This window comes from Macaca mulatta, chromosome 14, assembly GCF_049350105.2.
Source record: "Macaca mulatta isolate MMU2019108-1 chromosome 14, T2T-MMU8v2.0, whole genome shotgun sequence".
Classification (NCBI taxonomy): domain Eukaryota; kingdom Metazoa; phylum Chordata; class Mammalia; order Primates; family Cercopithecidae; genus Macaca; species Macaca mulatta.
The window spans coordinates 59505244-59532198 of record NC_133419.1 but is presented as its reverse complement, the minus strand read 5'-3'; the positions used below and the strand labels follow the sequence as shown (position 1 = coordinate 59532198).

Here is a 26955-nt window from a genome sequence, read left to right as displayed (position 1 = left end):
AGGGAGCCGTTAGCGTGTCGGGTGGGCGTGGGCGCTGCCTGGAGACGGTGGAGAAAGCCAACCGTCTCCTCCTCTTTTGTCTGCGCTGGGCCGGCGTTAGAATTATATCCCATCTTCACGTTACTCGGGTTTATCCTTGTCAGCTCTTGCCACCACCCCCAACTGCCCTCAACACCCAAGTCAGAAGCTGCCTCCCGGGAGCCCTTTCCCCTGGCAAGCCTCCCCTGGAGCCAAATCCTGGCCCCACCCCCACTCCCGCCCAGCTGTGGAGGGCTCCTTGGGAACCTTAAGTGGAAGCCTGAGTGTTGAGCCTCCGATAGGAGGTGAAGGTTGCGGAGACAGATGCAGGAGCTACCCTAGTCCCGCAGCGAGGAGCTGCAGGGAACTACGGTAGCAATAGTGTCACGGTCACTGCGGTCACTGCAACACAGTACCATAAATGCGGCTCTAGGTGCAGACTAAAGCATCCGCGCCTCAGCAGGTGACGCACGCAGACCCGGTCTCCAACGCCACCTCCACGTTCCCTGATACACCAGAGAAAGATGTTGGATCCGTGGCAGCCGTCTCTACCCAACGCCTCCTACCCTCCCTTCCCCAAAACCTCCCGCTACGCTGCCAATACTCTTGTCTTCTCTCTCTCTCTCTCTCTCTCTCTCTCTTTCTTTCTCTCTCTCTCTCTCTCTCTCTCTCTCTCTCTCTCTCTCTGTCATTCCGGGGAATCGAGGGTGGGGGCGGGTGATAAAGAGAGGTGGGCAGGAGAGAAATCTCTAAGAGGAGACAGGACAGATCTAGGGAGGGGGCGAGCCTGGAGGACAGTCGCACAGGGAGGGGCAGAACTCCCGAGCCCGGGAGGGGGTGCACAGTCACCTGGTGGGACAGAGGCTGGCGGAGGGACGGGAACCGAGGCGGGGTGAGCCGCGGGAGAGTGGAAGGGCAGGCGCCTGGGCTGGGGGCGGAGACCAGGCGGGGCAGGGAGGCGGGGAAGGAGGGCGGTGGGAGCCTGAGCCCATCGCAGCGTGAGCAGGTGGAGCCGCGGTGGGAGCCCGCCAGGCCGAGCAGAGTAAGGCGGCGGGCTCCGCCGGGGCCATGGAGCTGCTAAAGCTGAATCGGAGCGTGCAGGGAACCGGACCCGGGCCGGGGGCTTCCCTGTGCCGCCCGGCGGCGCCTCTCCTCAACAGCAGCAGTGTGGGCAACCTCAGCTGCGAGCCCCCTCGCATTCGCGGAGCCGGGACACGAGGTGGGTGCCCCCCTCATCCCCCTCCACAAGCTCTTTCTCACTGTACCCCAGAACACTAATAGAGTCCCCCCACGAGCTCCACACTATCTCCTCAAACGCCCACACCGTGCCCCTCAGCCCCCAAACAGCTCCTCTCACACCTTCACCCCCACAGCTCACAGGTTCATAGCTTCACACCACCTGGTCGGAACTCCTTCACATCCTGGTCCCCTGATTACACCCAGAGCCGCTGCTTGCCCCAAAGCACAGCCCCTTCCCCAACACGCAGCCCCTCCTAGACACCAGTTAGAAGGCGAGGAGCTCCTCTTGCCAACCCTGCAGATCTCCTTTTCCCTCTTACATCCAGTTCACAAAGCCACAACAGAGAAGGGAAGGAAGAAAGGAAGGCAGGATTGGGAAAAGAAGGGGGCTGGTTGAGGGAGGGAGCACTCTGGAAAGCTTGAATGGGAAACCGAAGATGTGATCACATCTGACACCTCAGCCCCCAGGCATCCCAAAAAAAGATCCTCAAATCTGATTTAGGCTGGACACTAGGAGATGCCCCTTAAAACTGCCTGTCTCCATTTCACTCCTCAAACCCCTCTGCCTCCCTAGTTGGAGTTTTCAAGGCTCTGTGCCCTCTCTCTTTGTCTGCAAGTAATGTCTCCAGCTATCTTCCAAGCTCCCTCTTCAGCCCTAGACTAGGTGCTGGGGGTACAAGGCAAACTAGACCCAGTCTGGTCCCTCATGACCCATAGCCAAGTGCAGAGAGAAAAAAGCAAATGGAAAAATCACAGACACAGTGGAAATCCCATGAAAAGGTTTAAACTGTGGGCACCAAAAGAACTTCACAGAGGCTAGAATCTTGGAGCTGGGTCTTGAAGTTGAGTGGGCAGAAAAGGAAGGATGGGATTCTAGTGAAGGAAATAAATTTTTCTAAACTTGAGAAGGGAAAGTTGGAATAAATTGTAATCCAAGTATTTACCCCATGAAATAATCTATGCTTTCTCAGCCCATTTGTTACACACTCACACTTGGATTTGTCATTCAGCCAATATTTATTGAACCAGAGATTGTGCTAGGCAGTGGGAATGTAAGTTGAACAAAACTGACACAATTCCTACTTCACAGAGCTCAAAGCTTAATGGGTGAGACAGACAAGCAGGGGATAGAAGCACAAAGTGGAAGAGCCTTGATAGGGAAAAGATAGTGGGAACACAAGTGGAGCACCTCTAGCCCAGCCTAGCCTCCGTGAGAATTAAGGTTGGCCTCTTAAGGAAATGAGATACAGAGTGAAAAAAATTAGGGAGATTGGCTCTAAGCTTCCTGTTGGAAAAAAAAAAAAAAGTGTGTGTGTGTGTGTGTGTGTGTGTGTGTGTGTGTGTGTATGTGTGTGTGTGTATATATATATATATATATATATGAGAGTCAGTCAAGTAAACAGGCAGAAGAGGCAGAAAGCATCCCAAATAAAAGATGTATAAAAAGCTCCAAGTTTGAATTCATGGCACTTTTATCCACTGTGACATAGTTTTGAGTGGCTACAACATATATCTTAAGAAGGGAATAATGAACAGGCTGGAGACCAGCCTAGAGAGTTTGCAGAGAGCCTACTAGACCTGACCATGGAATGTGGACTTTATCCTGAGGGCAATAGGAACTACTAAAAGATTCAGTAGCACTACCAGGATTAGTTCTATAATGTGGAGAATGGATTGGAAGACATGAGATGGAAGGCAGGGGGGTACTTTAGAAGGTTACTATATTACACTGGTTTAGGTGAAAGATGATGCTAGCTGAGACTACGGTAATGGCAAGGGGGACAGAGAGAGGTGTATAGGTTTGAGAGCCTTTTCTGGAAATGGAATCAACAGATTAGAAGCAGAGAGGATGGAAGAGGTCAAGGGATGACATTCAGATTTCTAACTTGGACAATTGAATGGATATTGGTGCTATAGCAATTGTATACAATGAGCAAGATAACAAAACAGCAGAAATAGGTTTGGAAGAAGGAATTATGAATTCAGTTTGGAACCCATTGAGTCTAAATGTTAGTGGGATCATCCAGGTGAGGTTACCTAGTAAGCTATTGAATCCAGGGGTCTGGAACTTACAGGAGAGGTCTGAGGTGGAAATACAGACTTGAAGGTATTTGCCTACAGGAGGTAGAAGCCATGAGAATAGTTAAAATCATACTATTTTGTATAGAACGAGAAGAAAATAAGTCCTGGGTCAAGACTCTGCATAAGACCATTATTTAAAACCCAGGCAGAGAAAGGAGAATTTATGAAGGAGATTCAGATGAAACCGTCAGAAAGGCAGGAGCTACGCCCTTCCAGAAAGCAAGAAAAAGAGAGTTTCAAGCAGGTTGGGGTAAGCGATGTCAAATGCTATTGATGTAAGTTAGATAAATAAAAAACAGGACAGTCAGAACAGCATCTTTCAGATTCAGTAACAAGAAAATATTTAGGAGTTGTAGGTATTGAGGCTTGACTATAGTAAGTTGAAGATTGGGCTGGTGGGAGAGGGAGTTATGAGAAGTGAACCAGGGTATATAGCCAAAACTTTCAAATGTTTGGTAGAGAGAGAGAAAGAGAGAGAGAGAGAGAGAGAAAACCAGGATATTGCCAAAAATAGCATGAGATTGAGGCAGCTGGGTTGGGGTAGGGGGGCGGGTATATGTGTAGGTTTGTTGTGTGTGCGTGCACACATTTTAAAACAAGAGCTTTTAAAAGTGTTTGATGTTGATTGGGCCAAGAGAGGAAGATTGAAGGTGCAGATAAGAAAGGGGATAGTCAATAGAGAAGAGTCCCTGTGAAAGCGGGATGTGAAGCAATTCAGAGCACAGGTGCAAAAATTTGCCTCACTTATCTAAATGCTTCTCACACATTCGGATATTACCCAGCCAGTCAGATGTTACACACAGAGACCCTGTCAGCCACACTCACTCAGATATTATCCCCACAGATGCATATGTTACCCAGGTTCACTCCAATGTTACCAATAGAAATTTGGATGTTACCACTTTATTCTTCTTATATAATCCATGCAGACTTGAGTATTACCCATGTTCACTCAGATAGTACCCACAGAAAGACAAATGTTACCACACTCACTTTAATATTGTCCGAAGTCATTTTGGTGTTACCCATCCATCAAACACTACTCACTTTCATTTTATTATTATCCACACACAATCAGATATTATCTATGCTCACTTAAGTAAGCTTTCCCCAGATACTACCCATAAAATTACAAATATTACTCTCACAGATAATATTACAGATAATACCCACAAAGGCTTAAATATTACTTACATTCACTCAGGTGCTCAGTTATTTCACTTATTCAGGTTAACATCTTTTTTTTTTTTTTTTTTTTGAGACAGTCTCCCTCTGTTGCCCAGGCTGGGGTGCAGTAGCATGATCACGGCTCACTGCAGCCTTGACCTCCACAGGCTCAGGTGATCCTCCCACCTCAACCCCCTGAGTAGCTGGAACTACAGGCATGTGCCACCACAAGTGGCTAATTTTTTGTATTTTTTGTAGAGATAGGGTTTTTCCATGTTACCCAGGCTGGTCTCTAAATGCTTGACTTAACAGATCTGCCAACCTCAGCCTTCCAAAGTGCTGGGATTACAGATATGAGCCACCATGTCTGGCCCAGATTAACATCTTAATTTAGTTTAACATGCTAACATCTATCCATACTCAAATACTACCCATACATACTTGGATATTACTTCTGCTCAGTCAGCAATTTCTATCATTATCTGGATATTCCACTATTCACAAGTAGACCTCTGAATGTAATCTATGCTTCCTGAAGATGTTACCTACAAAATGTTATCTACAGAGAGTTGAATATTAACCTTTGCTCTTTCAAATGTTACTACACTTACTCGGATATTATCTAAACTTAAATGTAAGTCATATTCAATCGGATATTACCTATAAGCATGTAGCTGTTACCATTCTCCAGTTATTTCGTGACTTTCACCTACCCATATACTATTTCAAAGACTAAAGTATGCCCAACACTCACTCTGATATTACCTACACACCCTTGTATATTACTTCTGCCCCCTCAGTACCCACTATGTGGATTCCCCCATTCACCCAGCCACTATCCACAGTCAGTTGCATGTGATCCCTGCTTATCATAAAGACAAGGGTATTACTTTGATGCCTGTGTGCATAGGTGAACAGATCAAACATGCCAGTAGAATGCAGAATTTGAGGCATCAGCAGCTTCAGTGTTCTGTGGAGTTTTTCCTTAGAAAGGCTTGGTTTTCATTTTATGTCACATTGTCTGGATTTTTGTGCTCATACTTCTCTGCCATTATCTAGACAGAACAAATACCGATCTTCTAAACACCAGGAGAAGAACTGAACTGTCCCAGTCTTCTGAGTCCCCTGGTCTGATGCCAGTTTTCCTCTCATCCCCAGGAAGATGATGAGATGATGCTCATGGGTAGACTATCAAGGCACTTGTGGATGTACTCCAGTAGGTGCTATCTCCCATCCTTCTGCCCATGCCTGTTTTCTAGTCACTGAAGCCACTGTCATCACTCATATTCCACCATGCAAACACACATCAATACACACACACACACACACACACGCATGCAAGTCTAATTCTGATTTATTTTGTGCATGACTTTTTAAACTAATAGATTATTTTTAGAGCAGTTTTAAGTTTACAAAAAGTACAAAGTGCCCATACACACACAAACACACATATACACAGAATTTACCCCATTATTAACAGCTTACATTAGTGTGGTACATTTGTCACAATTTATAAGCCAATATCAATACATTATTCACTAAATTCTAGAGTTTACATTAGGGTTCACTTTTTTTGTGTTGTATGGTTTTGACAAATGTATAATGGCATGTATCCACCATTATAGTATCATACAGAATAGTTTCACTGCCCTAAAAATCCCCTGTGCTTCACCTATTTATCCCTTGCTCTGTCTCCCCAAACTCCTGGCTCTAAAATTGCTTTAAATTAGAATTTTTCACATTTCCAAACTGTTCAACAGCAAAGACCTGTGGAGACAGTGGTGGCTGGAAATAAGATAATAGCTAGGAATGTCTGGTAAAACAGCAAAACACTGCACAGTTGCTGGTCATTTTTACCGGGACTTTGTCTTCTACATTTCAGGAGTCCCCAAGCATATTGCAAACTTTATAAGGGTGAGATTTAGCTACATCTTTATGGTCCATCACAATTAGCCAAGCTCAAGGGCACACACATGGGACATATCAGCTGGATGAATGAATGAGAAATTGCTTCTTATACTTCACAGTACTGTACCAATTTGAGGTGTGGCAATTGCATCAATAATTAGTTGAAGAAAGACATCCACAGGCAGATGTAAGCAAGATAATGGACCTAGAAAGATTAAAGAGGTGGAGGCTGGGGGTGGGAGGACAGTAGATTTGGAGGAGAAACAGTGAGTCCAAGATAAACCACAGCTCTTTTCTGAGTCCAAGGACCTCCCTGACAGAGGCCTCCCTCCTAAAAGTGTTTTATTCTCCACCATACACACTTATTACCGTCAAATTGTGTCACCTATAAGCCTTCCATAATCCTGCCTTACAGAGAGAGGCCCAGCTTCTAAAGGAAATATAGATGGTTTGCATATAAAAAACAAAAGCTATGCATCTGAAATCATAACCTCTCACTGACCCCCACAAGGACCTTCCAACATGTGTCTCCAAAAAGACAGAGGCAAAGAAGAAGAAGAGAGGGCATGCTGGAGCACCTCTGCAGAGATGAGAGATGGATGAGGAGGGGGAAAGCAGGTGCACGTCTGTCTTGAAAGACAGAATCATCCAAGATTCATTAACAAGTCATTGTGTTGACTGCCTCCTTTGTGCTAGGGATGACAAGTGCTAGGGATATACTGGAGAGTGAGATGGACCTTGCCCCTGTCCTCAAGAAGCTCCTAGTCTAGTGGGGAAGACAGAGAATTACATACATACTAATGCAGTGAGAAATGACATGGTTGAGTAGAGAGAGAGGGAAAAAGAGGCATTTAGACTGAGATTTGATTAAGAAGGAGGCAGTATGGGTTGGGTGCGGTGGCTTAAACCTGTAATCCCAGCACTTTGGGAGGCCAAGGCAGGCGATCACCTGAGGTCGGGAGTTTGAGACCAGCCCTACCAACATGAAGAAACTCATCTCTACTAAAAATACAAAATTAGCCGGGCGTGGTGGTACATGCCTGTAATTCCAGCTACTCAGGAGGCTGAGGGAGGAGAATCGCTTGAACCCAGGAGGCAGAGGTTGCGGTGAGCCGAGATCATGCCATTGCACTCCAGCCTGGGCAACAAGAGCAAAACTCTGTCTCAAAAACAAAAACAAACAAACAAACAAAAAAACAAGGAGGCAGTATGATGCATGACAGAGCACTGCAGGAACAAACAGTAGGAGGCAAAGCACTTTAGGGATCAGGGACTTGGCTTCTATTCTGATTCAGCCCCTTATCAGGTGTGTGGTCTTGAGCAAAGAATGTTACTGTGGAGCTCAGTTTGGAAGATTTTATAAATAGCATTTATTTGATGCCTACAATTTCTAAATAAATTGGTTTTTTGGCCGGGTGCGGTGGCTCAAGCCTGTAATCCCAGCACTTTGGGAGGCCGAGACGGGCAGATCACGAGGTCAGGAGATCGAGACCATCCTGGCTAACGCGGTGAAACCCCGTCTCTATTAAGAAATACAAAAACTAGCCGGGCGAGGTGGCGGGCGCCTGTAGTCCCAGCTACTCGGGAGGCTGAGGCCGGAGAATGGCATAAACCCGGGAGGCGGAGCTTGCAGTGAGCTGAGATCCGGCCACTGCACTCCAGCCTGGGTGACAGAGCGAGACTCCGTCTCAAAAAAAAATAATAAAATAAAAATAAATTGGTTTTTGTTATGAGAAAATACAGTCATGCATTAACTAATGATGGGGATACCTTCTGAGAAATGCATCATTAGGTGATTTCATTGTGTAAATATCACAGAGAGTACTCACACAAACCTAGATGGTATAACCTACTACATACCTAGGCTATATGGTATAGCCTATTGCTCCCAGGCTACAAACCTATACAGTATATTACTGTGCTGAATATTGTAGGGAAGAGTAACACAATATTATGTATTTGTGTATCTAAACATAGAAAAGGTACAGTGAAAATACAGTATAAAAGATAAACCATCATACCCCTGTATAGGGCACGTACCATAAATGGAACTTGCAGGAGTAGACGTTGCTCTGGGTAAGTCAGTGAGTGGGGGCGAGTGAATGTAAAGGCCTAGGACATTACAGTACACTTCTGTAGACTTTATAAACACTGGATGCTTAGGCTGCACTAAATTTATTTTTCAAAATTTCCTTATTTAATAATAAATTAACCTTAGCACACTGTAACTTTGTACTTTATAAACTTTATGACTCTTTTGTAATAACACAGTGTAAAACAAAAAACACATTGTATGGCTATACAAAAATATTTTCTTTTTTTATACTCTTATCCTTTAAGCTTTTTTCTGTTTTTAACTTAAAAAAAAAAAAAAAAAACCTTTCTGTTAAAACCAAGACACAAACACACACATTGGCCTACACAGGGACAGGATAAATATTGCCATCTTCCACCTCCACATCTTGTCCCACTGGAAGGTCATCAGGGCAACACCACACATGGAGCTGTCATCTCCTATAGTAACAGTGCTTTATTCTGGAATACATCTTAAAGGACCTGCCTGAGGCTGTTTTATAGTTAACTTTTTAAAAAAATAAGTAAGAGTATACTCTAAAATAATGATTGAAAGTATAATGTAGTAAATACATCAACCAGTCACACAGTCATTTATTATCACTATCAAGTATCATGTACATCATTGTATGTGCTAGACTTTTACATGACTGACAGCACAGTAGGTTTGTTTATACCAGTATCCCCACAAGCACATACATAATGCATTATGCTGCAATGTTACAATAACATAGCTAGGTGACAGAAATTTTTCAGCTCCATCATAATCTTTTGTTATTGTTGTTTTGGGTTTTATCTGAGACAGAGTCTCACTTTGTTGTGCAGGCTGGAGTGCAGTGGCACTATTACAGCTCACTGCAGCCTCGAACTCCTGGATTCAAGCAATCTTTCTGCCTCAAACTCCTGAGTAGCTATGACTATAGGCATGTGTCACCACACCCAGCTAATTTTTTATGTTTTGTAGAGATGGGGTTTTGCTATGTTGCTCAGGCTGATCTCAAGCTCCTGGCCTCAAGTGATCCTCCCGCCTTGGCCTCCCAAAGTGCTGGGATTACAAATATGAGCCACTGCACTCAGCTATTCATTATAATCTTATGAGACCACCATCGTATACGAAATTTGTCATTTACCAAAACATCTTTATTCAGTGCATGGCTATAGTTTTCAATTTGGGAGCTAAAATGAGGGTCAAAGTATAGGGCTCTGGAAGAGAGGACTGCAGCTTTGAGCCCTTTCTTCTCTGCAATCTAGGAGGCTCTGTCCCCTGCCCTCTCTACCTTCCAGCTCTAATCCCTCTCATGCTGAGGTCATAGGCATGTGATTCAGTCCTTTTCAATCCAATTTGATTTTATCTAAATCTGCTTGGTTGTGACATAGTGGTCCAAAGATTAATCCATCTTTTAGTAGACAATGGCACAAAAGAATGGGGTCAGCCTCCCAGCTCCTCTGCCTCACACAGGTGTCCCTCCTATGAGCTCTGACAGCATATTTTATATCCTTCAGCCTCATTCCTTATCACATCTGTTTATGTATCTGAATTTACTTCCCCACTGTGAGTTCTCAAATGGCAGGGAGCTTGTCGTGTTCATCTCTTTGTCCCCAGTGCCTAGCACAAAGAGAGTCCTCTGTAAATGTTTATAGAGTGAGAATGAATGTTTGGAGAGAATTAAAATACAAGGCAGAAGTAAAACAGGCTTTAACAGTTGTGTAAGAAACAGGCATGGGTCAGAGAAAGGAGAGAGTAATACCAAATGAGGTATCCAGAAGGGCCTTACAGAAGAAGTAGCAGTCACTTTGAGTCTTGACCAACAAGGGATGAATAGGAATTCACCAGATACAGAAAATAAGCTTGTCATGAGGGGTGGAAATTGTGAGGAGGGTTGGTGAAAGAGTATTCCGGTCTGAGAAACTAGCTTGAGCAGGAAGAGAGTCACAAGTGCAAATGATGCATTCAAGAAACTGTGTCATCCAGTGGCTTGCTTAAATGGCTGCAGTGCAGGGAGGGGGTAGGGGAGAAAGAGATCCCTTCTGGGAAGATCTTGATGACATTCTGAGGGGTTGCAGACAGTAGAGAATAAGCGAAGGATTTTTTTTGCTTTTGCCTTTAGAGAATAAAGACATGATCTGATGTGATTTAAAAGGCAGTGGGTTATCAACAGTGTAAAATACTCTAGAGAGGTCAAATAGAATAGGCTAAGAAAGGACCTTTGAATTTAGCAGTTAAAGATTAGTGTACTTGGGAAGAAGTATGCAGCGATAGGGTACAGAATATTGTATTGTAATAGATTGAAGAGCAAATGAGAAGACACAAATATCCTCTTAAGAAGTTTGGCTGCAAAGAGAAAGATTTGGAACGAACGTTGAGAAGAGGCAGGCTTTCTTAAGGAAGGGCAGAGTTGGGCCAATTTAACCAAACCTCAAGGGGTTAGAAGGCTAAAGGATTCAAGTTCACCATTTACTGAGCAGTTCCTGGGTGGCGAATGTAGGCATCTGGCTGGGTAATGAGGGTTGGGGATAAGAGGGAAGGAGGGGGGTTTGGCTGAATGAGGGCTGACCACCTACTGCCACCTCTCCCTTTTCTTACCCAGAATTGGAGCTGGCCATTAGAATCACTCTTTACGCAGTGATCTTCCTGATGAGCGTTGGAGGAAACGTGCTCATCATCGTGGTCCTGGGACTGAGCCGCCGCCTGAGGACCGTCACCAATGCCTTCCTACTCTCACTGGCAGTCAGCGACCTCCTGCTGGCTGTGGCTTGCATGCCCTTCACCCTCCTGCCCAATCTCATGGGCACATTCATCTTTGGCACAGTTATCTGCAAGGCGGTTTCCTACTTCATGGGTGGGTGAGACAACCACGCACCCCCATTTGCCATTCTCCCCTCCTAAAGCTCTTGTGGATGTAGGGGTCCTCCCCAGTTGGCAGGGAGGGGTGTGAGGAAGTCCCACTGATGGTTGTGCAGCGCAAGTTTCCTAGGTGACTCCCTCCTGTCTCTTCCCTTGCTTAGGTGTGTCTGTGAGCGTGTCCACGCTAAGCCTCGTGGCCATAGCACTGGAGCGGTACAGCGCCATCTGCCGACCACTGCAGGCACGAGTATGGCAGACGCGCTCCCACGCGGCTCGCGTGATCGTAGCCACGTGGCTGCTGTCCGGACTACTCATGGTGCCCTACCCCGTGTACACCGTCGTGCAACCAGTGGGCCCTCGTGTGCTACAGTGCGTGCATCGCTGGCCCAGTGCACGGGTCCGCCAGACCTGGTGAGCTTACCCACAAATTATCCTAGGAATTCCTTTGTCACCCCTATTAGATGATTACGACCATTGCCCAGAATCTTCCTCCAGCTGCCCGGAGAATTACCACGCCAATTCCTATTCCGCATCCACCACCCTGGAGTTCCAGTTTGGGTCTCTTCTGCAGTTCTCTCTCCCTTCCCAGTGGCACCCCCAAATCCTACTCCTATTTCAGGTACCTGGCCACAGCCCTAGAAACACCAGTCCTTGGCTTTTTCTCCATCTGTGATTATAGCTGGACAGAAACCCGAGTGATCTGTCTGTCTTGCCTTCAGGTCCGTACTGCTGCTCCTGCTCTTGTTCTTCATCCCGGGTGTGGTTATGGCCGTGGCCTATGGGCTTATCTCTCGCGAGCTCTACTTAGGGCTTCGCTTTGACGGTGACAGTGACAGCGGGAGCCAAAGCAGAGTCCGAAGCCAAGGCAGGCTGCCAGGTGGGGCTGGACCAGGTGAGCAAAATCTGGAAGAGGCGGAGCTTTGGAGGGCGACAGGGCCTGCTGGAGTGGGTGGGGCTAAAATGGAGGTGAGAAAAAAGCTGGAAATGGGGTTACGGCTGGGAGCGGAGGTCAGGTGGGGACTGGGCTGGAAACTGGGAGGACTCTTGCCTTTTTCTCTGACCGCCCACCCTCTGTGCTCAGGTGCTATTCACCAGAACGGGCGTTGCCGGTCTGAGACTGGCGCGGTTGGCGAAGACAGTGATGGCTGCTATGTGCAACTTCCGCGTTCCCGGCCTGCACTGGAGCTGTCGGCGCTGACGGCTCCTGGGCCCGGCTCCCGGCCCACCCAGGCCAAGCTGCTGGCTAAGAAGCGCGTGGTGCGAATGTTGCTGGTGATCGTTGTGCTTTTTTTTCTGTGTTGGTTGCCAGTTTATAGTGCCAACACGTGGCGCGCCTTTGATGGCCTGGGTGCACACAGAGCACTCTCAGGTGCTCCTATCTCCTTCATTCACTTGCTGAGCTATGCCTCGGCCTGTGTCAACCCCCTGGTCTACTGCTTCATGCACCGTCGTTTTCGCCAGGCCTGCCTGGAAACGTGCGCTCGCTGCTGCCCCCGGCCTCCACGAGCTCGCCCCAGGCCTCTTCCCGATGAGGACCCTCCCACTCCATCCATTGCTTCGCTGTCCAGGCTTAGCTACACTACCATCAGCACACTGGGCCCTGGATGAGGAGTAGAGGGGCCGTGGGGGCTGAGGCAGGGCAAATGACAAGTACTGACCCTTCCAGACACACAAAACACAAACCACAACTGACGCAGGAGACCGGCACCCAAAGCATGGACTAACCCCAAAGCACAGGAAAAGGTAGGTTATGTGACACAAAAGGAACAAGAATGGAGCAGTACACAGGAAAGGAGGCATGCCTCTGATACAGGACTGAGCCTGGCCCATAGAAACATGACACTGACAGACACAGCGTCCCTAGCAGTGAACTATTTCTACACAGTGGGAACTCCGACAAGTGCTGACCTGCCTCTCACACACAGATTAATGGCACTGATTGTTTTAGAGACTATGGAGCCTGGCACAGGACTGACTCTGGGATGCTCCTAGTTTGAGATCACAATGCCCTTTCCCAATCAGTACTGAAAATACCATCAGGCCTAATCTCATACCTCTGACCAACAGACCATTCTGCACTGAAAACGTTCTTCATTCCTTTCCAGTTAAGGACCGTGGCCCTGCCCTCTCCTTCCTTACCCAAACTGTTCAAGAGATAATAAATTATTTGGCTTCCTCCTGAACTTCCTTTCTGGATTCTTTTGGTGCAGGTGAGGAGGCAAGGATTTTGCAGTATCCTTCTGTCAGTTCTCTCCCACTGTTGCACACCACTGTGCACAACCCCTTGCCAGAAAGCCCAGCCTCTGAGGCTCAATGTGACTGTGCATATTCTTTCTGGATTTTCAACCTCTACCTACATTCCAGTGTTGCAGTAACTGTGAATGGGGATGGAAAATGGCATATCCATGACGTATCATGATTCCTGATCACATTATCCCAAAGTGGTGCCACTGTTAAGATACTATATTAATGGATACTTGTTAAATTTTGATGAAAAGATAAAAGAAGAAGCACTGTATAGTAAGACTAAGTTTATTCAGTGTGTGTGTGAAACACCAGAGATCAGACCATGACAAGTATACAGAAGTTAATTAAAGAGTAGGGATTTTTTACTGTACTCTTTTCTCCAGTGTCAAAATCTGGCCAAGATTCTGCCAAATGGAAGCACTCTTAGCAGCTACAACAAAAAAGAACTGAATAGGAGTCTGAGAACCTAGTCTCCCTTTTACTACAAGAATGATCTAGCCCGAGACAGGCAAAAACCAGCAATATCACCTCTCCACACACAATGACAAATGAGGAAGAACAGGAACTGAGGACCTCACTAAGGAGACATACATGGATAATCAGAGGCATAGTATATTGGAGGAGGGGTTTTTGATGCTTCATCTTGTAACCGATAGGGGAAACTGAGGCCCAGAGCAGGAAGGTAAGCTGCCCAAGGTCATACAGTAAGTTAGAGCAAGAGAAAATAATGGTGTTGAAGTAGACACTGGGCTGGAGATGGGAAAAAGACCCACCCATGAGGAGCAGAAACAAGTTTTGTGGGACCTAAAGTTTATAAAATTGGGTGCTCTTTTTTTAAGAAAGAAAAAGAACACAAAGTTACAGATACAAGATTACTGAGACCCTGACCAGGGCCTTGAAAGGGGCCTGTGCAAGTGATAAGCCCTCAGTTTTAGGCCTCATTCACTTCACAGCCAATATGCCCTAAAATACACCCACTAACTACCCTGGAGAAGGCTGCATGGAGTAGAGGACAGTGAGAAAGGAGAGTGGTTCTTCTGTTTATCAGTGCTGAGGTTGCTCCCATCCCTCATTTCTACAGGATTCTGGGCTGCAAGAGGCAAGAAGAAGGAAGAAAAGGAGGGAGAAGGCGTTCCAAGCTGTCAGCTATGACAGGGATGGTTAAAAATAGAATCCCAGCTGGTCTGTGGAGCCGCAGGCAGATATTGGGCCTTTCTCTCTCATGCCACCTTCTCTGTGAGGTGGGAGTAGGCTGGCCCATAGGCTCCCTAGCACTCCACCATCCCTTCTAAAGACTGCCTGGGGCTGTTGCCCCCTCTAGCTGGAGCCTGGGCTCCAGATGACCACGAAATGTCAGCCGGGAGCTGGGTAGGGGAGGGCTGGGTCTACAGAATACTTGTACCTCCATCACCCCACTCCATGCCCTATTCAGCTGTTAGATATGGACTCTTAAGCTCCTTCCATCTATTTTCCATTTCTAGGAATCTGATAAAACATATCAGGTCTAGATTTAATATCACTGTCCCAATGAAGTCCTACTTTGTCATTCTGGCAAAGTTTGTATGCTCATATTGTACTTACTGCTTTCTCTCTTTTGCCATAGTCATGTGTGTTCCTACCTAATTTCTCCTATCAGCCTGGGAGCAGCATCGTGTAGTAGGAAGATGACTGAGCCTGGTTGGGTGATAGAGGAGGGTAGTGGTAAGATCTAATTCTATGTGATAGGCACTTTATATACACTGATTCATTTCATTCTCTGAATACTTCCACAGAACATTTCTCCTCATTCAAAAGACAAATAAAGTGAAGCTAAGAAAGCTTAAGGGAGTTATACGAGGTCCTACAGCCAGAATACAGCCAAGAATTGAGCTTCGGTATCTGACTTCCAAGCTTTTTCTCTTGCCATTATAGTGTGTTGCCCTCTTTCAAGTCTTTCCAGTCCTAGGTGTGTCTTTTAAAAGTTGTGTGATTTTTTGCACATTATCTAAATGAGTTTTAGGCTCAGGTGTAAAACGGTAATATTATATTAACCTTACACTGCCATTTTGAAAATTAAGTAAAATCATGCATACAAAGTGCTTATCATTGTATCAGGCACATAGCATAAAAAGAGTTAGTTGCATCAGGAGTGGGAGGAAGCAAAAGCACCAGGAAACAAGGCCTTCTGTAGACAGGTAGCCACCCATAATTGAATGGGACAGAACTCTGGGTACAAGGGGAGGCTCAGAGCTTGTTATGAGATGATATTAGAAAGTGATATGTGTAGGCAAATAAATGGTAGGAAAAAAAAAAAGAAAGTGTTGTACAGTGGAATAAAACTAGAAATCAAAAACAAGAAAAATTTTGGAAACTATACAAACACATGGAAATTAAATAATATGTTACTGAATGACAGTTGATCAATGAAGAAATTAAGAAAAAAATGAAAACTTCCTTGAAACAAATGATGATGATAATGAAAATACAACATACCAAAACCTATGGCATACAGCAAAAGCAGTACTAACAGAGAAGTTTATAGCTTACCTAGTCAAAAAAGAAGAAAAACTTCAAATAGACAGCCTAATGATAATTTTAAAGAACTAGAAAAGCAAGAACAAATCAAACCCAAAATTAGCAGAAGAAAAGAAATAATAAATATCAGACCAGAACTAAGTGAATTTGAAATGAAGAAAAACATCAAAAGATCAATGAAACAAAAGGTTGGCCTTTTGAACTTTTTGAACTTTTGATAAACTTTTAACTAGAATAAGAAAAAAGAGAGAAGACCCAAATATATAAAAGCAGACATGAAAAAGGAACATTATGACTGATACTGCAGAAATTCAAAGAATCATTACTGACGACTGTGAACAACTACATGCCAATAAATTGGAAAATCTAGATGAAATAAATTCCTAGACACATAAAATCTACCAAGATTGACCCAGAAAGAAATCCAAAACCTGGCCGGGCACAGAGGCTCACGCCTGTAATCCCAGCACTTTGGGAGGCCGAGGCAGGCAGATCACCTGAGGTAGGGAGTTCAAGACCAGCCTAATCAACATGGAGAAACCCCATCTACTAAAAATACAAAAATTAGCCAGGCGTGGTGGTGCATGCCTGTAATCCTAGCTACTCGTGAGGCTGAGGCAGGAGAATCGCTTGAACCCGTGAAGCGGAGGTTGCAGTGAGCCAAGATCGTGCCATTGCACTCCAGCCTGGGCAACAAGAGCGAAACTCTGTCTCAAGAAAAATAAAATAAAATAAAATAAATCCAAAACCTGAATAGACTAAAAACGAGTAATTACATTGAAGCCATAATAAAAAGTCTCCCAGAAAAGAAAAGCACGAGACCCAATAGCTTCACTGCTTAATTCTACTACACATTTAAAGAATGAATACCAATTCTACTCAAACTATTCCAAAAAATAGAGGAGAGAATACTTCCAAACTCATTCTATGAGGCAAGTATTACCCCAATACCAAAACCAGACAAAGATACATCATAAAAGAAAACTTCCAACAGACACATGAAAAAATGTTCATCATCACCCACCATCAGAGAAATGCAAATCAAAACCACAATGGGATACTATCTCACACCAGTTAGAATGGCAATCATTAAAAAAATCAGGAAACAACAGGTACTGGAGAGGATGTGGAGAAATAGGAACACTTTTACACTGTTGGTGGGACTGTAAACTAGTTCAACCATTGTGGAAAACAGTGTGCCGATTCCTCAAGGATCTAGAACTAGAAATACCATTTGACCCAGCTATCCCATTACTGGGTATATACCCAAAGTATTATAAGTCATGCTGCTATAAAGACACATGCACACGTATGTTTATTGCGGCACTATTCACAATAGCAAAGACTTGGAACCAACCCAAGGCAGGGGACAAGAGATTAATAACCAGAATATATAAAGAGCTCAAACAACTTTATAGGAAAAAATTTAATAATCTGATCAAAAAATGGGTAAAAGATTTGAATAGACATTTCTCAAAATGGGACAGATGGCAAACAGGCACAAAAAAGGTGCTCAATATCACTGATCATCAGAGAAATGCAAATCAAAACTACAATGAGATATCATTTCACACCAGTTAAAATGGTTTTTATCCAAAAGATAGGCAATAACAAATGCTGGCGACAATGTCGAGAAAAGGGAACCCTCATACACTGTTGGTGGGAATGTAAATTAGTAAGTCACTGTGGATAACATTTTGGAGATTCCTCAAAAGACTGAAATAGAGCTACCACAGGATTCAACAATCTCACTCCTAGGTATGTACCCAAAAGAAATGAAATCAGAGGGGCCAAGCTCGGTGGCTCATGCCTGTAATCCCAGCACTTTGGGAGGCCAAGGCAGATGGATCACCTGAGGTCAGGAGTTCGAGACCACCCTGACCAACAAGGTGAAACCCCATCTCTACTAAAAATACAAAAATTAACCGGGCATGGTGGTGTGTGCCTGTAATCCCAGCTACTCAGGAGGCTGAGACAGGAGAATCGCTTCAACCCGGGAGGCGAAGGTTGCGGTGAGCCGAGATCACGCCACTGCACTCCAGCCTGGGCGAAGGAGCAAGACTTAGTCTCAAAAAAAAAAAAAAAAAGACATGAAATCAGAGATATCTGCACTCCCATGTTCATTGCAGCACTATTCACAGCTAAGATTTGGAAGCAACCTAAGTGTCCATCAACAGATGAATGGATAAAGAAAATGTAGTACATATACACAATAGAGTACTACTATTCAGCCATAAAAAGGAATGAGATCACGTGATCATGTCATTTACAACAACACTGATGGATGGTCATTATGTTGAGTGAAATAAACCAGGCACAGAAAGACAAACTTCGCATGGTCTCACTTATTTGTGGGAGCTAAAATTTAAAACAATTGAACTCATTGAGATAGAGAGTAGAAGGATGGTTACCAGAGGCTGCAAAGGGTAATGGGGGAGCAGAGGGGAAGTGAGAATGGTTAATAAGTACCAAAAAAATTTAGAATGAATAAGACACAGTATTTGGAGCACAACAGGGTGACTATAGTCAAAAATAATTTAATTATACATTTGAAAATAACTTAGAGTATTCAATCATTTGTAACAAAAAAGATAAATGCTTGAGGTGATAGATACCCCATTTATTCTTAAGTGATTATTACACATTGCATCCCTGTATCAAAATATATACACCTACTATGTACCCACAAAAATTAAAAATTAAAAAATTTTTAAGTGGTGGAGTCAGGATTTGAACCCAGGTCTGCCTAATCCCAAAGGCCGTGCTCTTTTCACTATATATTCTGACTCTGCCTAGAGTGATCATTCAGGGCTGGAAAGAAATGAACTGGTTTTGCTCAAGACTCTTCCCTCAGCCCAATGTAGAAGAAAAGAGGTTTAAGTCTATAACTCTGCAACCTTCAATCCCTCAGCAAACCCCAGGTGTACCATCCTGGCAGGGAAGTCCTCGTCTTGTTTATGGATTAACAAGACGGGGAGTAGCCATACTGGAAATCTCACTCACAACATTCTAAGAAAGCAGGTTTCTTGCTAAGATTCAGAAACTCTGGGTGATATGGGGACAAACCAAAGAAAGGGAAGTGTCACAGTAAACATACACAGGATGAACCTTAGGCCAGAAGATGGCACCTCTCACAGACACCTCCAACAAGAGTCTTGAATGACCACACACTAATAGCTAATAACGGTTAGTTATTATATGTTTGACTAGTAGGGAACAAGAGACACTTTATGGAAAAACTTCGTTCCTTCAAGCTATCTATAGGAGACAGCAGGTGGGAGGGAAGGCAAGAAAGTAGAAGGGGTGGGGAGAAACCAGGTACCATTTGGGGTCTAAACTTTGTTGCTGAGACACACTGCCTAGAGCTGGGACCTCCTAGAGACTGTAACCCGTACTACAGATGCTAGCCATCCTTTGACTGCTTCCTGCTCTCTGAGCCTCATTCACTGCCTCTCAACCCTAAGAAGCACTTGGTCAGCCAGACTCTTGTTTCATCACTAGCAACATGCACAAAGATTAGCACTTCCATCTCAATAGGGCCCAATCGTTTGGAAACAAAATGCTAACCCAGCCATATAGCCACATCTTCAGGGCAGGAAATAGTTAACCAATTAGGCCCATTGACGTAGTACCTTGTCTTAATCAGTTTTGGGCACCAGAACCCTAATTGGGCATATAAGCAGTGAGAGATAAGACATGGAGGGCTCTTGAAAAATGTACATTTGAATGATAAGGCTGGTTTGAGTGATAAGGCTATCCAATTTTCCAGGTTGAAATAAGCAGGCTTTGAGTAATGTGGGAGAGGCAGAAACCTGAGACATTCCCTGCTAGGATATGTGATCCCAAGTATAGTTCAAGAGACAGAGCTATAACACTGAATGTGGGCAAGTAGGAGTAGGTGGAAAGGCGCCATCTGAAGAGGGGCAGATCCCTCCAGGTGGAATCCAGCTTGTGGGAAGGGGGAGAAAATCTCTTTATTGCCTAAAACCAGAGATAAGTCCTTGGTCCTTACAAATTTAGCAGTATCAGTCCTCCCTGAAATAATGGGGTCGTGCTTTGGGGCATTTGAAGGCCAGCCCCCAGGTTGCCCAGATATGTGGACCTGCAGTTCAATTCAACCCAGAAAACGCAAGAACAAAAGCAATGGGGTGGTTGACTCAGGAAACTTTAAGCATGGAATTTTTAGCTACTACAGTTGGAGAGGTGGTGAACTCTCACATATGTCAGGAAGCAGCTGCACCCACCAACTTGGGAAGGTAATACATGTCACATCAAAACTAGACAGCAAATGTGGGGATCTGGCCAGAGGAAACCAATATGCAGCTACAGTGTAGGGAGCTAACACCAGTGTCAAGGTATGAACACTGGTCTGTCTCATTGGCAGAAGGCTCTAGGACCCAGTCTACTCCAATGCCACTTGCTAACTGTGGAAAGACTAGCTCTGACTGGTTATTTTTCCTTTCTTAGCCTCAGTTTCCCTCATCTGTCTGACATTTCTGGCCTGTAGACATTTCATGGCTTGCTATGTAGTTGTGAGGGTTATGGGAGATGGACTATCTGTCTCTCCTGGAAAATGTATAACCTTAGGAAGATTGGTAGAGACTCAAGCACTGAGACAAGTCTGGCACCTACATCCATATGTAATTCAAAGTAAAAATGATACTGAAGTGTAACATCCATGCAATGAAGTTCAATAAACTTCTGCCTTTCCCATGATGAGTACTTCAGACTAATTTTCTGAAATTTCAAACACTGATTTACTTATTTTATTAGTCATAGATGCACATAGTTTAAAAAGTCTACTAGTTCTACAGTATTAAGACAAATAGTAGCCGGGCGCGGTGGCTCAAGCCTGTAATCCCAGCACTTTGGGAGGCCGAGACGGGCAGATCACGAGGTCAGGAGATCGAGACCATCCTGGCTAACACGGTGAAACCCCATCTCTACTAAAAAATACAAAAAACTAGCCGGGCGAGGTGGCGGGCGCCTGTAGTCCCAGCTACTCGGGAGGCTGAGGCAGGAGAATGGTCTAAACCCGGGAGGCGGAGCTTGCAGTGAGCTGAGATCCGGCCACTGCACCCCAGCCTGGGCGACAGAGCAAGACTCTGTCTCAAAAAAAAAAAAAAAAAGACAAATAGTAGTCCCAGCCCCTTGCCTTATGCCTTGCTCTACCCCAATTCCTCTCTCCTAGAAGGAATCACTTTCCAACCTTTTATCCATTTTTTAAAAATTTATCTCCATGTATTTGTAAAACATGTGAATATTACTTCTCATTTGTTTCTATTTGGTATTAGTATCTATTGATTACACACCATGGAAGACGAAGGTTTAACTCTCATTCCTACCACCAGGCCACCACACATTTTACTATCCTCTTTCCTCCAAATTTAATCATATTGTAACTTTTGTTATGTGACAACCAGGCACTCCAAGAGGGCCACCAATGAGTCTCCCACCTCCTTGTATTCATGCCCCTATGTCATGCCATCCCACTTTAATAGGGTTGAGCTGTGTAATCAGTAAAATGTCCAAATATTTAATAAAGACAGAATTCAACCCTGCACTTGGATGACCTAGCCTCATTCAACTCACCTTAATCCCTGCCTGATATATCCTGTTTTTAATATTTTGATACTTTGTTTACCATGGATTTTTTGCATTACTTCCAATTTTTTAAGTATTCATTAAAATGTTCTTTATATTGATTACCAAGGATTTTTTTATGATCGTTAAATTGTGCACCCAAGGCAAACACCTAAATCACTTTACCTTAGTCCAGCCCTAACAAATTCTAGTAGCTTCTTGAGAAAGGGTGCAAATTTACCTTCTCGAGAATGTAAATTTACCTTCTCGAGAAGGTAAATTTTTGATACCTTGCATGTCTGAATAGGTCTAACTCTACATTAGCACTGGATTCATAGTTCAGCTGACTATACAATTCCAGGGCGAAATTTTTTCCCAATTTTGGATCTTGTGAGATCCAGAGTTATTTGACTTCTGATCCTTTGCTTTGCTTAACGACCAGTATACACTTGTAGTCAATTGTGAAATTTTGTTGGTTATACAGGTCAACCCTATTCAAAGTGGGATGGGGTAGTTTAACAATAGAAGACTAAAAGCTAATTGGAAGTTCTGACCAGTGACTGGAGCTTGTCAACTTGGAGCTTCATTATAGGGTGCTCTAGTTGGGCTGTTTGTTGGGTAACTCCAGATATATAGACCTTTAGGTCTTTCTTCTTGGACTGGTCAGATCTCCTAGGGAAAACTTCTCCAATTTCCTGTGTAGAGAATAAATGCCTTGGTTCTAGCATTTGGGGAGCAGTGGGAGAAGTAGACTGAGGAGTGGGGTTGACTGACCAGGCATTTAATGTGCATATGTGTACTTAAGCTTCTAGTTGGTTTATGGCATCCCTGCTCTCAACTATGCCTGCAGGGCCCTGTATTTTATCTTCTTCAGACAGGAGATCATCAGTTGTCTGTTTGTTGAAAGAAGCAGTAGAGAGTTAGGGCTAGGACCTTGAATTCTACCTTCTTCTCAAAAGCTTTCAAACAATCTCATTTTTCTTCCACTCCCATTTCCAGAAATACCTTGAACCATCAATTCCCAGGTCTCTTGAGGGATCTATCATTTAATCATGATGGTTCTTTGCTCATCCTATACTGTTAGGATTCTGTTTACATGGGACTACTAAGAAAGTAGCCACCTGCTCATCTATTTCTCAGTTCCCAAAATTTTATGATCTCTTCTTTTTCTCTCAGTATCTGAGAATTTATACCTCTAAAAAAATAGCCCCTTTAGGCTGGGTGCGGTGGCTCATACCTGTAATCCTAGCACTTTGGGAGGCCGAGGCAGGTGGATCACCTGAAGTCAGGAGTTTGAGACTAGCCTGGCCAACATGGTGAAACCCCGTCTTCCCTAAAACTACAAATCTTAGCCAGTTGTGGTGGCACATGTCTATAATCCCAGCTACTCAGGAGGCTCAGGCAGGAGAATCACTTGAACCCAGGAGGCAGAGGTTGTTGTGAGTCGAGATCCTGCCACTGCACTGTAACCTGGGAGACACAGCAAGACTCCCTCTTAAAAAAAAATAAATAAATAAAATAAAACCAGTTATTTTTTATAAAAAGAGAGCATGGGCAAGAAGGATACTCCCACAGATGGATACTGAATCTTGCCTGCTGGGTCCTTGCCTTGTCAGACTGCCTTCCAGTAAGTGTCTTAAGCATAGGGCCTGAAGGAAGGACCTACACAAGACAGATCAAGAGAAGATGCAAAGACGCAATGCACGGCCGGGCGCGGTGGCTTAAGCCTGTAATCCCAGCACTTTGGGAGGCCGAGACGGGCGGATCACGAGGTCAGGAGATCGAGACCATCCTGGCTAACATGGTGAAACCCCGTCTCTACTAAAAAATACAAAAAACTAGCCGGGCGAGGTGGCGGGCGCCTGTAGTCCCAGCTACTCGGGAGGCTGAGGCAGGAGAATGGCGTGAACCCGGGAGGCGGAGCTTGCAGTGAGCCGAGATCGCGCCACTGCACTCCAGCCTGGGTGACAGAGCCAGACTCCGTCTCAAAAAAAAAAAAAAAAAAAAAAGACGCAATGCACACCCAAGGAAGGCAGTTCAGTGCAAGATCCCGAGATGCGAGACATGCAAAACTTTGGGTTCCCGTGGGTACTGACCTATAGGTTGCCTTTCCTTGGCAAGCCCCAAGGAAGCCAAGGATGTTCCTTCTCAGGTCCCTCTCCACACCCCTGGAACCCCCATCCACATGCTGAAGGCTGTGCGCTGCTGAGAGCTTTGCAATTCTGGTGTCTGACTATGAGAATCTGAATGATGCATAGAAATGGCTAAGGCCAGCATCAGCTGAGAGGAGGGAAAGAGGCCAACATGCAGTAGTGTCTCAGGCTGAAATGGGCATTCAGGACAAGGAGGTGGGAGAGAGGAGAGGAATAAGTGCAAAGAAGAGTCTCTGGGCTAGGAGGAGGAAGGGCTGGGGGAAAGCCTGTCAGGGCAATGGGAGCAAGGAGGGGTAATGAGAGGAAGGGGACCAGGATGAGGGTAACGGGCAGTTTGAGTGAGTGATCAAAAGGGAGTGGGAAATAGATGGGCAAGAAAGAGAAAGAGGAAAATGAAATCGAAGATGAACATTTGTCTTGGGGAAAAGAAAGAACTTTGGAGGAAAACCAGTGTGCCCACTTACTCCAGCAGGGAGTAAGACATGGTGTTGCTGTGGAACCCAGAAGTAGCAGGTTGCCTGGGTAAGGCTTGATTCTAGTATGCATTAATGATGGGGTAGGGCTCTCAGCAGCCTGGCCGACATTACTGTAACTTTTGGGTTTCCCATGATCTGGCAAATGCAAGTAGCTATACTAATTCCATCTTCTAGTCAGATAACAACCTTTTTTTTTTTTCTTTTTTCTTTTTCTGAGACTGAGTCTCCCCCTATCACCCAGGCTGGAGTGCAGTGGCACAATCTCAGCTCACTATACCCTCCGCCTCCCAGGCTCAAGCGATTCTCTTGACTCAGCCTCCAGAGTAGCTGGGATTACAGGCACCCGCCACCACGCCCAGATAAATTTTGTGTTTTCAGCAGAGACAGGGTTTCACCATGTTGGCCAAGAAGGTGTTGAACTCCTGACCTCAAGTGAGCCGCCCACCTCGGCCTTCCAAAGTGCTAGGATTAACAGGCGTGAGCCACTGCACCCAGCAGATAATAACATTTTCTAAGTGCTTTCCCTTGTTCTCATCTGGTCCCTGCAATACTTAACCAGTGTGATGAGATGGTCCTGTTATCCCCAACAGGGAAAGAAATTAAGACTCACGTGAAACAACTTGCTCAGAGTCATAGATCAAGTACGTGACTGAACAGAAACAACAGGTTGGTTGTGATTTTTATCAAAACCATTATTGACCAGTCTGGGATTATAGGCCGCGGTGGCTCAAGTCTGTAATCCCAGCACTTTGGGAGGCCAAGACAGGCGGATCACCTGAGGAGAGGAGTTCGAGAGCAGCCTGGCAAACCTGGTGAAACCCCGTCTCTACTAAAAATACAAAAATTAACCGGGCATGGTGGCAGGAGCGTGTAATCTCGGCTGCTCGGGAGGCTGAGCCAGGACAATTACTTGAACCTGGAGGGCAGATGTTGCAGTGAGCCGGGGTCACACCACTGCACTCCAGCCTGAGCCACAGAGTGAGACTCTGTCTCAAAATAATAATTATTATTATTATAGCAGGAAGTGACTCAGTGACAAGAAGTAACACACAGGTGATGATGGGCTGAGCCCACCAAAAAATATCCCCACCCTCAAAAACCATTCCTTCTTTGTCCATACAGTCTACGAAGGCAGATGCTTCTCACCTTAGACCTCATGTCTTCAGGTCCCTCTGTAGCAGCTCTGAGAGTCCTCAGTGTAGAGCCCATGTCAAGCATTCCCTCAGCGAAAATAACAATCAGTTTAGTAATTTGGGAGCCATCAGGAACTCATTCATGGCTTAGATGTCAAATATGTGCAAGTGAAATTGCTGTTCCTTGTTCTTCGGGAGTGAGGTGGTATCACACACCTTTGTCTTATCTCTTAGGCTGCTTTGCTTGCCCTATTGTTTTAGAAGGTGATTCGCCTTTTTTCTGGTTGGTGTGCAAGACCCATATAACTTAGGTGGTCTTTTGAGCTATTAATTCTGAACACTAGGGATTCCAAAACTTTTGATTGGTGGGAAGGAGTCAGCTACCTGAAGGTCTAGGGGAAGAGTTTTCCAGGCAGATGGAACAGAGACAGAAAGGCTCTAGGGCAAGAGTAATCTTGCCCTAGAGTTCAGGAAACAAAAGTCTGGTGAGGCTGAAACACAGGGAGCAGTGGGAAAATGGCATGACAAGGCCGGATGCAGTGGCTTACACCTGTGATCTCAGCACTTTGGGAAGCTAAAGTGGGCAGATCACATGAGGCCAGAAGTTTCAGAGGAGGCTGGCCAACATGGTGAAATTCTGTCTCTCCTAAAAATACAAAAATTAGCCAGGCATAGCGGCACCTTCTTGTAGTCTCGGCTACTCAGGAGGCTGAGGCACAAGAATCGCTTGAACCTGGGAGGTGGAGGTTGCAGTGAGCTGAGATGGTGTCACTGCATTCCAGCCTGGGTGCTCTGTCTCAAAAAAAAAAAAAAAATGAGGTCAGAGAGGAAGGTGGTGTTCAACTCTGGGGTCCTTGCAATGTAGGATATGAAATCTGGGCAGGGATGGGCTGCCAGAAGAAATGGGAATGTCCCCTTTGGAGTCCCCAATTTAATATTACAGAATGGCAGAGAAAGTGAGACTGAGGAAACCCATTCCAACCATGCTAAGCCTCCTAAACAAAGAAGGAATTAGGTGGGTGATAGGGAGGAAACACAAAGACCACCAGTGTGCAACACAAAACCCAAGTGGCCTAAATAACTTTGTTAAGCACCACACCAACTTCTCCAACTTAGAGAACAAGGGTGGTTTGAGAGGATATTTGAGACATAATCCTGATTTAAAGCTGCAGATTGTCCCAGGTGATTTCCCTCTAGAGGATGCCTCTGGAGCGGTACCTTCCCACTATTTTTGTATGTTTGTTTGTTTTGGGTTTTGTTTGTTTGTTTGGTTGGTTTGGTTTATTTTTGAGACGGAGTTTTGCTCTTGTTGCCCAGGCTGGAGTGCAGTGGCATGATCTCGGCTCACTGCAACCTCTGCCTCCTGGGTTCAAGCCATTCTCCTGCCTCAGCCTCCTGAGTATCTGGGATTATAGTCACCTGCCACCATGCACAGCTTATTTTTTTTGTATTTCTAGTAGAGATGGGGTTTCACCATGTTGGCCAGGCTGATCTCGAACTCCCAACCTCTGGTGATC

At 45.0% G+C, this 26955-nt stretch overlaps 1 protein-coding gene across 1 annotated transcript; it reads left to right on the top strand.

Moving 5' to 3' along the window:
- The first annotated feature begins 475 nt into the window (after positions 1–475).
- CCKBR (cholecystokinin B receptor) lies at positions 476–13515 on the top strand. The gene is made up of 5 exons (XM_015114986.3): positions 476–1237; positions 11076–11327; positions 11494–11743; positions 12052–12224; positions 12414–13515. The coding sequence occupies exons 1-5, from the start codon at positions 1087–1089 to the stop codon at positions 12938–12940; spliced, it is 1353 nt and encodes a 450-aa protein (XP_014970472.1). The 5' UTR covers positions 476–1086; the 3' UTR covers positions 12941–13515.
- Positions 13516–26955: the final 13440 nt, after the last annotated feature.